At 34.1% G+C, this 14131-nt stretch overlaps 1 protein-coding gene across 1 annotated transcript in view; it reads left to right on the forward strand.

Moving 5' to 3' along the window:
• The window catches only part of alphaSnap (Alpha-soluble NSF attachment protein), a 48876-nt gene that overhangs the window by 15674 nt on the left and 19071 nt on the right, over positions 1-14131 (forward strand). The window contains exons 3-4 of the mRNA XM_069829298.1: positions 3972-4237; positions 10197-10370. Of these exons, the coding sequence (XP_069685399.1) occupies positions 3972-4237; positions 10197-10370 (440 nt within the window). The remainder of the gene's footprint in view (positions 1-3971; positions 4238-10196; positions 10371-14131) is intronic.

A 14131-nucleotide genomic window follows, 5' to 3' on the forward strand; every position in this document is an offset into this window, starting at 1 on the left:
TGGTCCGACAATACCAGGTAGTACTGTATGAACATCTATTAAAACACTACACTTAGCACAGTGGTCATGAAGCAGCCTTAAAAAATTGTTTGTCTTGGTCTGTAAACCATTCTGCCATAGTAGGTCTACTTATTGCTGTATGTTTATTTGTGCCCCCCCCCCCTCCCCCGAAATAGCTGATAGTTTGAGAGCGATAGATCTGGTGAATATGGGAATGGTCAGTCAATTCAAGTCAACTTCAATTTTGTTGGAAATTTTACCAGAACATTTCTCCACAATTTGTTTCCCAAAGCTAGTTAATAATGAAAAACATGCTCCTGTCATAGCTTTGCTTTGTTCTAAATACTGTGTAATAGAGTTGAACAATGACAGAGAAAGCAAGGCTAACAGCACCCGCAAAGCCGAAAACCTGCATGACAATATTGCCTACGTCATTGATGCAAAGACTGCTTGTGAGTGAATCAAGTGAATGTTCAAGACATCAGGAGTGGTCAACTCTCGATTGTCAAGCAGTCTTGTATTGTCACAGTTATTTATACTCACAAACCAGACTGAACTCTTAACTGTTTTGGCAACTGTTTTATATATATATATATATATATATATATATATATATATATAAAAACCAGTCTTTTAGTGGACATTTTAGTGGCAATGATATTCATGACATTATAAGTTCCCTTTCTGTTTATTTATTTATTCATGTACTTATTTATTTAGTTAGTATTTATTTATTTATTTATTATATCTATAGTCATGATAGATTTGTGACGTAGTCAACAATAACTAGTAGACGAAAAAAAAAATTCAGATGTTTGGAACACAACAATCCTCAAATCTAAAAATTCATTAATATTGCAAAATGTCTTCTGATTCAGCCAACTGGAGACAAGTTATTCTACATAAGGCATTCCTTTCAAGATCAAAAAATTGTCGAGGCATCTTATTGCATATTCTAACATTGACTGTGTAATTTTTCATTGTCTCTGACAGTCTACATTTAGGAATGTCAGAGTAATCCTTCTTCATGAGATCATATGTGAACAACTTGCAACTGTAATTGTAAAAATTATTGACATAATAAGCTTAGTTGGTGATTGCAATTCTCGTTTATTTCTTGTTGTATACCATCATTTCTGTTTTATCATTGAACCAAGATATGTAAGGGACTTTACTTCTTCAAAGGTTGCATTATCAGTGTTTAGGTTACTTGCTTTATCAGTTTTAGTAGTGCACTTTAAGTGTTTAGCCTTTGAATTGTTAGTTATTAATCCATATTGTATTGCCTGTTCCTTTAATGCCGGAAAATAAATATTATATCTTCCATTGATTACATAAATCTACTTAGTAATATAATAATTTGTTGCGTGACAGCCCATGACGGGCCAAGATCGACTAGCTATATCCAAGCCTCATGTCCACATCCCCCAGCAGAGGTGAACGATCATCTGTAGCTGCATTTAGATTGGCAACAGGCCATGAATGTTTGAGCAAGCACCTGCATAGAATTGGAATATATCAGTCCCCTAGCTGCCCATTGTGGACATCTAATCAAGAAATGGATTCGGAACACCTCAAAATCCGTGCTTCAGTGGCTGACCATGATAATATCTTTGAAAAATATTGGAATGCAAGAGGTCAAAAGACTTTGTCAAATGCCTGGCATTAGAAAACAACAACAACAACATATTTCAGATTTAAAAAAATTAACTCACATACTGTAGACTTGGAAGTAGTAGAAGTCACTCTTGCCAGAAAGAATAGGTTTCATTTAAATATTACGAAATTTGGCATGTTTGAAATTTTTAGTACCATATATTTCTACAGATAAGACGACCTTCAGATAAGACGAGGTATAAATTTCGAGCACAGCATTATGGTTTTAGCTTATATTTGTCCTTTAAGACGACCCTCAAACTGTCAACCATCATAGGAAAAAGTGAATGCAGAAACAGTGAGAAAATCCTTCAAAAAGTGTGGAATTTCTAACACTATGGATGGCACAGAGGACTATTTGTTATGGAATACTGAAGTAGAAACTGTCTCGCCAAATTCAGAATGGGATCCGTATGGCTATACTGTCAACAATGAAAGTCAGGATGTACTTGATGAGCTCTTTGCCTCAGGTGACGAATGTGATTTGTTTTATTTTGTATTGATTTTAGTGTAGAATTTTAAGGTCTCTTTTTGTATTTGCCATATAAGATGACCCCCCGATTTTGTGGATATTTTTTATGATTCATCTGTCAATAATAAAATAATAATAATAAACTGCCCCCCATTGAGGGTAGCCCTTACGGACTCAGTATATCCTCAAAAAAAATTATACATATGTAAACATAGATATTAAATTTTAAAGAAGGGAAACGAAGAAAAGGGTGTGAAAAATTACAATTGCTATTAATGTGGCACCATGTGATTAATTAGGATTTGGCAGGATTTTTTAGCACAATTATCAGAATGTCATCCCTCAGAGATGTTGGCAGAGGAAACTGCTGTCGAAATTCTTCAAAAAAAGCTGGTATAGTCCCTCGAGCACCTATGAGCAAGCCGAATACCTCAACGTGAATTAAGGCATATTTCAGCTTGAAATACTTGACTGTAGGCTCATAGATCGACTTCTTCTCAAGGTGGACCTCGGCTGACTGATGACATTCTACTTCAAAACGTATTGTGGGGTCCACAATGATGCCCTGTTTAGTGTCAGCATTGTATGCTAAAATATCTACTCGTCTCGTTGACCCATTTTCAGCTAGACAGGAGATTTCTTCTTCTATTATCCAGCCCTTATTTCTTGATGCAGCAGCAATTTTGGATCTTACAAGATGTCTAGAGTTCCTCAAGAGCAATCCCTGTTCACAGAATCCCAAGACGTGTGCTAAAGTTTCAATCTCCGGGGAGCCATGTCTGCACTGGGTACCATCGAAAGATCTGCCGGGAACGGAACGAACAGCTGCTAAATTTGTTGTCATTTTCAGGCTAGATATCCATTCACTAGTCGAAAGTCCTTTCCTGTTTGCAATCCAACTGTTGGCGGCTATTACTTCGCTATACATCTCAACACCTTTTCCCCGTCCTGAAAGGGTCTTCCATGATTCATATTCACGACCTCTCAAGTCTTCTCGAAAATTTCGAATTGTAGCTTTAGTAAAGTCTCCGGGTAAAGAAAGGCAGAGGGAATCACACGACGATTTGAGTTCGACATCTAACTGTCTCATCATGTTTACATGCGGATTATCTGCTCTGATTAATGATAGACAGATGTTACAATGTTGAAGAAAAGCTTCCCACGAAGTGTGTATTAACTGAAGTTCTTTTAACTTTTTACTAGCGTACAGCATGCTATTTGGAAATGTAGGCCAAAATAATTTTAATATAATTGATTAAAACTAGTAGAGTAACACTATACATCTGGTAAATTAGCAGATGAAAATTCCGTATTTCTAGCTCAAATAGTTTCTTTTTTTTTTTTTTTTTTTTTACAAAATGTTCTAATAATTTGGAAAATGTAGGTTTTGGTAAACAGCATTTAAAGTTAAATGTATGTTACTGGCCATTATGGCACCATGATTTGAATATTATATTTATTGAATACAGATATTCTCGGAATATAGGCCTCAATAAATTATAAATATAAATAATTGTTCTTTAATATAAGCAAATAAAAAATATTTGCAATTTTTTTATCCTTTTAATGACCACCTCTCCTTAATGCCATTGTCAGTTTTGAATGAATAGATATACCAACCTGTTTTTTTCTTGCGCTGCTTCTAAATTCAATTCTCATCGATGGTGATATTAATCCTCGCAGAAGGACGTAAAGTCCTCAAACAATACTTTGAGTACATTGTGTCCTGTAAAGTATATTGCACACTCTATCATTAAGTATTTGTGTGAAATTAGAACTTTACTATGATTAATTTATGTCTGAAGACATATCTGTTAATACCTCTTGAAATATTTGTCTGCAGAGGCTGTGAGCAGCTTATTAAAGGCTATCGAGATATACACAGACATGGGAAGGTTCACAATGGCAGCAAAACATCATCAGTCCATTGCAGAATTGTACGAGACAGAAGCTGTGGATCTGGACCGTGCTGTACAGCATTATGAACAGGCTGCTGACTACTTCAAGGGAGAAGAAAGTAATTCGTCAGCAAACAAATGCATGCTGAAAGTTGCTCAGTACGCAGCGCAGCTTGAAAACTACGACAAGGCAATACAGATATATGAACAGGTAATTCAGCTCGAACTTTATGCATTATGACCACTTTTTGGTAAGAGATTATTTTTTGTACGAGTTTAGTGTGTATTATAAAATACATTGCAACGAATTAAAGATTTTGTGAAGAAATGACTTAATATGTAATGGAAAATGGAATCCTACTAATTGACATATCTGCTGTCGAAGTGTCTTCAAAAGCTATGAACACAAATGCCAATAACAAAGATTTAGGCCAGATTGTATAAACCATTTAATCTTAGATCAGAGGTTAAATTGATCCTTGTTTCAGCTGAACTTGGAATTTTGTATTGTATAAAGTCTAATCTGAGATTAATTTGTCTCAAACTGAAGTCAACTTTGACTGAAGAAATTTCTCTGATTAAGTTAGATGATCCAAGTTCAGTTATTTCTTTTCTGTTTGAAATATACGAGTGACAGATGGTGCAAATAAAATATCCATTATTATTAATATTAATAGATATGTTAGGTACATTTATATCTATTTCTTTCAATTTCTTGCCTTAATACACAAACATTCTTATATTTTATAAGGCTCTATCGTGTTCAGCAGTATCAAATAACATAACCTATAATTATATTATGTTTATAACAACCATTAATTATTAATGGATATGATAGGTACATTCATAAATGTTCAATTAACTGTATTACTAAACGAAAATTGTCGTTTTATGAAGCTTTATTATGTTTAGCAGTATCAAACACCATAACATGATAACAACTTGGAGAACAGTCAACCTTCTTCTTATTGTCCTTCATTATTTAAATTGCACAAAAAAACCAGTGTCTCCAACAGTGTAATACGGAAAGTCGCCAAAAAGTAGTTGTAAAGTTGCTAGATTTCTCATTATCAACAAAGAAAGATTAAATTTTGTCACTATGGGTTGCTAAAAAGGTCACTAAATCCCTATTTAAGCAATATAAAAGTGAAAAGAAATTGTTGTTGAAAAAGAGTTAAAGTCGCTAGATTGGCAACACTGAACAAACCTGTATAACATGGTCCGCGCATCACGTATGTCACCTGTTTATGCGATGTTGCCAAATCCTTTTCACGTGAACTTAGATTGCATTTGAACCAAGGCAATTTGATCGCAGATAAGTTTTATACAATAGAAGAAGTGTCTGAACTCAGTTCACTTTTCGATCTTCGATCAAAGTTGATCTTTAGTCAGGGAGTTTTATACAATTGGGCCTTATTTTATTAGCTGCAGGATTTCATTGTTATAAATTATTCTGTCTAATTATATTCTGGCTTACACATGTAGTTCTATCAAAATATCTTAACATATCATGGATATTGTTTTCTGATATATTGCACCCCTTGCAAAATACTGTCATATGTCGAAAATCACATATTACTTTGACTATTACACTCTTACTACGTCATACTACTTTTCACCAATAAAACGGTATGAAAGGACATATTTCAACCAATCATGGCTGCTTATCGTACAATTTTATCGCGTCCCTAGCATTTGTTTCTTTGTTTGCCAACATTTGAAACTGCGCTCGTCTGGACGTCAAAAAACAGAAAATTACAAACCACTCCAGTCGATGCACAGCACTTTCAAATATGACTCGCACTGGCATTCAAGAACAAGAATTAATAAAAATCACTGATCATACCCATGCATCTTCTGAAATCCGATTTACAAATAAATGAAGAGCACCATTCGGAAATCGTGAATAAGTTGAATACACCATGTAGGCCTAAATCAACGAGTTCCACTTCCATTACGCACACGTCCAATATAACATCAATTGAACCACCAACCACATTCAAATTTGGAAATTGTACATTCAATAATTATTCCTTTTAAAATTATTCATTTGGAAATTCTGAATAAGTTGAATATACCATGTAGGCCTAAATCAACGAGTTCCACTTCTATTACGCACACGTCCAATATAACATCAATTGAACCACCAACCACATTCAAATTTGAAAATTGTACATTCAATAATTATTCCTTTTAAAATTATTCATGTTTATTTTTTACATATGTCATCGTCGTTAATTAAAACTTTTCTAACACTTGTGTATATTAGTTAGGTTATGTTATAGCTTCTGCTATATGATATTATGGATAGTCACGTATCAGAGATTGTTTAATATTAAGATTTATTAAAAATCATCTGTCAAGTGACGTTGATTACTGGGATTCGGATAATTGAAGTGGAATGTTGCATTTTAATAAAAATGAAACTGAATCAACAAAGCCTTCTTGACTAGTAACATTGCCATCGTGTATATAGATCGACAACTTCTCGACGAGAAGGCATTGCTCACTACTGCCATCTAGCATTCATCTAGCGTAATATTTGTAATGTTGAGATGGTACAATAATACATTTGAAGGCAGTTGTATTTTCGTAAGTCAATTAATATTTTATTGTATTGGAGTACTTCGTTATTTCTAATCTTTATATACTTTCTTCTAATCGTGTAATAGTCAATTAAATCCCACTCGAGTTTTGATTTTCTCTAGATAAATCAAAACGTCTAGTGAGATTACTGTTGATAAATAATTTCCAACGCTGGTTTACTGGTTGGAGGTACGAAATTCTGGTAATAAAATAGTAAATTATCAAAGGTTTTGGTACTTATTTATTAAAATATTTTTATGCTCGACTATGCCGAAATGTAGTAATTATACACCTGGTAGTAGCCCTTTAATGCACCTCATTATAGTTCAGTTGTTCAGCCAATGAGAAATCACCATTGTACCATTATAAAAGCGCAAGTATTGATTATTCTCGGATATGCAATCGAAAGACAACTAGCGAAAAGCCATGGAGGCTGGAAATCCAATACTGTCGCAGAAGGTTATGTTCTGTTACTATAATAATTAGCGTTAATTGTAAATAATATTCAAATAAATTCAATTTGTCATCCCGTTTTTCAATTCTAAATCAATTTCCAGGTTATATCAAGACTAATGTTCATGTTATTCTCTAGATTATATCAAGGTCAATGACATTCGTTCCTCGGAAAAAATCAATACTTTCGCATCTGCACACATCTCACAATTTAGAAGGTCAGTTCCGCTCCTCACTTAGATAACCATAACATGAATACTTATGAATAATTTCAAGTTAGAAATATGGTCGAGCATAAAAAGTCGTATGAAACTTGCCTATAATGGTAATTAAGACGCTCGTATGAAAATTATGAAACTCACTTGCGCTCGTTTCATAAACAAACATACTCGCGTCTTAATTACTACCATTATAGGCTCGTTGCATAATGTACTATTACAGCAGTATTTTACTAGGAAATAGCATATCTTTACAAATCACATTTTTCGAGTTACGACACTATTTTACTGGGAGTGCGATATGTAGGTTTGTTAATGTGTTCGTGGGAATTTCCTCATAAACAAAACAAGATAAGACTGAATATTGTATAATTTTCCCTTAGTACTGTCGGGTTGGTTTTGTAATGTTGTCATATAATGAAAGTTTTTCGAAAGGTTAAATTAACTTGCTGAACAATAAGAAGAATGTTCATCACCACCACCACCACCACCACCATCACCATGATCATAGCCACCGGAGTGGCTCAGTCGATTAAGGCGCTTGCCTGCCGCTCTGAAGTTGCACTCAAGTGCGGGTTCAATCCCCATTTGGGCTGATTATCTGGTTGGGTTTTTTCCGAGGTTTTCCTCAACCGTAAGGTGAATGCCAGGTAATCTATGGCGAATCCTCGGCCTCATCTCACCAAATGCCATCTCGCGATCACCAACCTTATCGATGCTAAATAACCTAGTAGTTGATACAGCGTAGTTAAATAACCAACTTAAAAAAATCATCATAAGCTGTGAAACCTTTTCACTGCTGAATTGGCAATAAACTACCGCTGTATTTTAAACAGGTATTTTTCCAATCACAATTTTTTAACGTCCTAATGTCCTTTTCTAAAGTATCTTAATATGGAAGTTTTGGTTTTTCCAGTGGTCTGGGTCCATGTGATAGTTCTTCGAAAAACCACATAATTTTGTTTCCTTCTGAGGCTCTTACCAGAGGTCTGCGTTGGTCGAGTGTTTATTTAAACACCATTTTAGCACTTTCAAGTTTTGTTTATAAGATTTATATCTTATAAACTATACTGGAATTTATAAACCAGTCTGGGGAAATGCATATACCAACAGATGTTGGTTTGAGAGTAAATAAAAGATTATGTTGATAAATGGTTTCCTGATAATAATATTATAGGATTTCCTTCACTGAAACGGATATGATACACACCTTTAAAAGCTCTCAGTTATTAGCTATTGAATTCTGATTTGATTACAATTGAAAAGTTCGCGGGAAAAACTATGAATGTCACATTTCTGTTTAGTATTAGATAATGATCTAATTGAGTCTATAACTGCAAGGTGTAGTACTGTTTCTATAGAAAATAAAGGAAAGGATTACTGTATTCGTGGTGATAATTCTCCTTTTTACCATTTTTCATAAGAACAACATTAAATTTCGTAGTGATCCATTGAATTAGATGACATCAACCTTAACAAAACTGTGACATTCGTTTTTCCCACGAACTCTTCAATTGTTTCTAAAAAGCAACATGCCAATATGAGGCAATACCCGAATGACACATTAGAGATCTCATGTAATGTTTCTTTAATCCCTTCACTGTAACGGATGTAGAAATTACGCATCTGGCAGTTCATATAGTAATATTAATATTATGTAATATAAAGCTTCAGGAAATCAGAGTGCACAATTTAATTTTATGAAAAATTGAAGGCATTTGAACTTATAAGAATAATAAAAAGGCTTTTATTCAATTTTTTTTTCATAAAAAAAGGGAGCAAAATGAATGAAACTACAGTCAACTGAAATCCTGTCAGCATCCATGCTTGCCATTACCTAGGTGTTTTACATGTGCTGTCCTTATCCTTATATTATCATATACGAAGTTATATAATAATAATAGCATTAGTCAATTATACTTTCGATCATAATGTTATACCAATGTTATTAGGGTAGACCAGGGTAATTGTAAACACTTTTCACTGATTTCAAATATATTTCAACATTACACAACCCTCAGTAACGGTAAGGATGACAAAGAAACATTGTGTTATTTTTAGATCTTTCTTTTCCCAGAAAGTGGGTTTAAAATAATGTTGACTTTTTTCATCTTTTAATTGCTAGTTTACCTTTACCCCCTTTGAGAGGGGGTAATTGTAAACACCAATTTTCTCACGAGCTATCAGACACTGAACATTTTTTGTTCTGTTTCAGAAGAAAGAGCTGTACTCCAGTTTTGGTCACTGGTACATTTCGTCCCTTTAACCTATGATATATGACGATATAGGAACTCAGTACCTCTCCTGAGCTTCACGATAACTGTAGTTACTATTTTTTACATCTGTGACAACCCTCTCTAAATCCTCTACAGTGTAGTTGGGTGGGAGTCTCTTTGATTACTGAAAAGTACGAAATGTAACCATAGTAAAACATGTTTACAGTTACCCCCAAGCAATTAAAACTATGGGGCAAATGTAAACACGTCATAATTTAATGAACTGAGGTTATGGGAGATCTCAAAACCATTTTAATAAATGATAACTACTATACATTACTCATAAAAACAACATATTCTTAAAAAATAGCACTGTACGTTTACTTACAATGCCAAAAATGAAGGTGAAGCAAAATTGTTTCTCATTTCTTTTTGTAGACTCTTACAAAACATTCGTTCACAACTAAGCAGTTACTCCTATGTGGCGCCAAACTGTTTTATTGGTTAGCCAACATGTTAATTTAAGTATTCCTCCAAATTAAAATTTTTATATTGGCAGTTTTGTATTTCTCACAGCTTTTGTTTACAATTACCCCCTGTTTACAATTACCCTCATCTACCTTACATGGTAAAAGAATAAATTTTGTTTTAATAAGAATGAGAGTTTGTAGTAACATAATATTTTTGCAATTGCAAGGTGGCATCTTCCTCTTTGGAGAGTTCTCTTCTGAAATACAGTTGCAAGGAATACTTCTTCCGGGCAGCACTCTGCCATTTGTGTGTTGATGTCCTGAATGCCCAGCATGCCTTGGAGCGTTATCAGGAACTGTATCCAGCCTTCCAGGATTCACGGGAATACAAACTGCTCAAGGTAAGAGAAAGAATTGATCTGTTAAGACTCACTATGAAAAGTAAAGTTAATATATGAATAGAGGCATAATTGATTTTGTAATAGAATTGGGTAATTGTGAAAGACTTGATTTCAGTTGTCTCTTTTAAATTTTCGTGTATTCATGTAATTACGAAATGTGAGAGTAATCACAAGAATAAATTAATATTTTGTGCAATTTTCTTGTTGTTACATTACTAGCAATTTATCTCATTGAAAAACTAAGTGCATATGTTTAAAAATAAACGTGACAAACGCATTGAAATACAGGTTGCATGATAATTATATTTCAAAGTGAGGAGTATTATAATTATTTATAATGTAGGACTTAATGCTAGTTCTTCATTCTTTGAAAATTAATTCTTTTCTGCACCCTTGATATTATCGATAATAACAATAATTGTTTTAACTACTTCATTCTCTTTGCATGCGTGAGTAATAACTTCAGAATAATTGTGTTTAGCTTAGGCCCATTTTAAGGCAAGTGCATTCAGCAAGGCCTATCTTAAGGAAAGTGCATTCAGCAAAGCCTATCTTAAGACAAGTGCGTTCAGCAAGGCCTATCTTAAGGAAAGTGCATTCAGCAAAGCCCATCTTACGGCAAGTGCGTTCAGCAAGGCCTATCTTAAGACAAGTGCATTCAGCAAGGCCTATCTTAAGGAAAGTGCATTCAGCAAAGCCCATCTTATGGCAAGTGCATTCAGCAAAGCCTATCTTAAGACAAGTGTGTTCAGCAAGGCCAATTTTAAGGCAAATGCGTTCAGAAAGGCCTATTTCAGCAAAGCCTATCTTAAGACAAGTGCGTTCAGAAAGGCCTATCTTAAGGCAAGTGCATTTAGCAAGGCCTATCTTAAGACAAGTGCATTCAGCAAGGCTTATCTTAAGACAAGTGCGTTCAGCAAGGCCTATCTTAAGGCAAATGCATTCAGCAAGGCCTATCTTAAGGCAAGTGCGTTCAGCAAGACCTATCTTAAGGCAAGTGCGTTCAGCAAAGCCCATCTTACGGCAAGTGCGTTTAGCAAGGTCCATCTTACGGCAAGGCGCAGGTGAAAATTCTTAATCCTACAATTTTTAGTTAATTCTTTTGAAATTCGTATTGCGTAATAATTATGGCTCAAGTTTGTTACACACAAAGTTTCTAGATTCTACTATCATTAGCTTTCATAGAAATAGTTACTTTATATTATATTCAAATGCTTTTTTTTTTTTTTTTTTCAAAATGTCCCATGTGAAAGTTTATGATATATTCATATCAAAACTAAGCCTATTATTTTTCTGTTTAGGAAGAATGTTTTCACAAAGTAACATATGGGATTAGTATGAAGTATTAATTACAAAGAGGGAAGGTATTATGTATTTTTTAATTTAATACTCTTCTTTTCTCAATTTTTTGTGCATCTCATAAAATTATTATAACATGCATAACATTGGTGTTAGATGAAAACCCGTAAGTTATTCTCTGTAATAAATATTTCTCAACATATTCTGAAAATTCATTACAGTTGCACAAAAAATCTTGTAAAGAGAGTGTTTTGTATCCACAACAGTAGTGGCTGGTGGTCAAAATAATGAGTGTGCTACAATCTCTATATCGGCCTACTGTATACACTTTTGTGCGAGATTGTGCGTATTTGCTTGGTTTCTGCACAAAACCAATCCGCGGTAAGTCTAAAATTCCACAGTCAGTATTCCCAACCCAACACACACAACAATTTCCCTCTTCTTACCGCTTAAGTGACATATTGATTTTACTGCTTTAGGCTTTTAACATATTATTTTTAGAGACATTCAATATAGTAATAATTATAAATTGGAAACTTACCACTGCAATTTCACCTAAATTGCACTGTTAATTATTGTTTTTAAATATTTGCAAAAATTAAGTAAACTCTACAACTCCATTAAAGTTACTGTATTCGTGATGCAAGTAACATTAAGGAAGCCGTGAAAAAATCAACAAGATTCCAGATGCCGATATTATTACTGCAATATGTTATATAAATAATATTGTTAAAATATTAAAATGAAAAATAAATCATTACATAACCTTACCGTTTGTTTCAAGTTCGCATTTATAGGCTGGGGGAAAAAAAAAGACAGACGTATATCACGGCCTGTTGGAGTATAGTAAACACAGAAAACATTTTAAAGCAACAATGTTGAAGATAGATATTTTTGTTTTCCAAATTTGCCGTCATTGAACAGAAACCAAGATGGAGATTTCATTGCAACTAATTAGAAATTCCTCTTTCAGGTATGTAATAAACGATCTTCGCACAAAATAATGTATGATACACGAGTGGTATATTTTCTTTCAATTCTCGGAAATTAAAACTTCAACATACCGCTCTTGTAATGCATATTACTAATGTGTATTTATCTTAATTTGAGACTCGCCTAGTGACGAAATATGAAGACCATATGATGTCTCTTCCTACTGCAGAACTTGTCAGTTACCCTGGTGTTAAATTCCTCCATCTTGTACATCACACTCTTTTCTATTGACAATATTGCAAGAGCAGTGAGGCGATCCTGGGACATAGTGTTCCTTAAAAACGTTTTTATGCGTTTCAAGCAAAAAAAAAACATCTTTCTGGCTCAGCAGTGGTCATTGGTGTTGTAACCAAAATATTTAACAATTTCGTTACTTCACAGAATGGATCCTGTGGATTGTTGGAGGCTATGTATCGTAACAATTGAACAGCTCCATCTATATTTCGGAAGTCAGGTCTTCCATATAGAACTCCAAGTTATGTCTTTAACACTCTTTTGTTCAGTACAGTATAGCTGTTGACAGCAACTTCTCCATCATGTTGTATGGCCTTACGTCAACATGGAACAAATGCATGTATTCCTTTGTAATTTTGTATGAACACCACCTGTTCCTGTGGTTTGTACGGAAATTAAACATCAGCCTCATGCGTATAAATTAAATGCATTGTCATAATGTTGTCAATTTAATAAATAATAAATTAAAGTATATTATTATGAAAAACTGGACTCTCACATTTCGCAAAAATAAGAATTCTATTTTTTGTTTCATAACTACTAAATATAATTAAAAATAATGCCATGGTAAACATCATCTTATATGTTAGATGTGAGATTTTTGGGTTTTTGCACCTTGCCATAGGTGCATGAACATCGATGTTTTGAAATACGTGTTGGTTCCATCATCATGGAAGGCAGGGAAAAGTGTATGTATCTGTTAGATCTGTTACCAAAAGATGTCCTCCAGGACTGGACGTCAAATGCAACAATGTTGTTATATACACTATGTCCTAAATCACTGTGCACTGAACACTTATATACGAAATTTGTTGGAAATGGCCTTCTCAAACATCCAGACATGCATGCATATGCTCTGCATGTTGACAAAGATTGATTTGTTGAATGTTAGTCGTTATTGCAGCCTGTAGTTCCTAAAGTATATGAGGAATACCTGTGTACACTTTCCCCTTCAATGCTCCCCACAGAAAATAAAAGCAACAGGCTGGCTGCCAAGTGTCCTGACTCCGCAGAAAGCAAAACACCTGATGAAGCATTATAGCCGATCAGTTGTCTCGGTCACTCGAAGAGTATCATAGACTGAAAACTGTCTTCCATCAATGTGTTTACAGTATGCGCTATGAAAATGTTAAACTGCCTGATGCCCTTCACCTGGTTAGTGATTCTAGTAGGTATACAGGCTATCAGATTGAATAAAAATTAGAATAAAATATTTAAATAATAATAATAATAAT

The sequence above is a fragment of the Periplaneta americana genome, chromosome 6 (assembly GCF_040183065.1).
Source record: "Periplaneta americana isolate PAMFEO1 chromosome 6, P.americana_PAMFEO1_priV1, whole genome shotgun sequence".
Classification (NCBI taxonomy): domain Eukaryota; kingdom Metazoa; phylum Arthropoda; class Insecta; order Blattodea; family Blattidae; genus Periplaneta; species Periplaneta americana.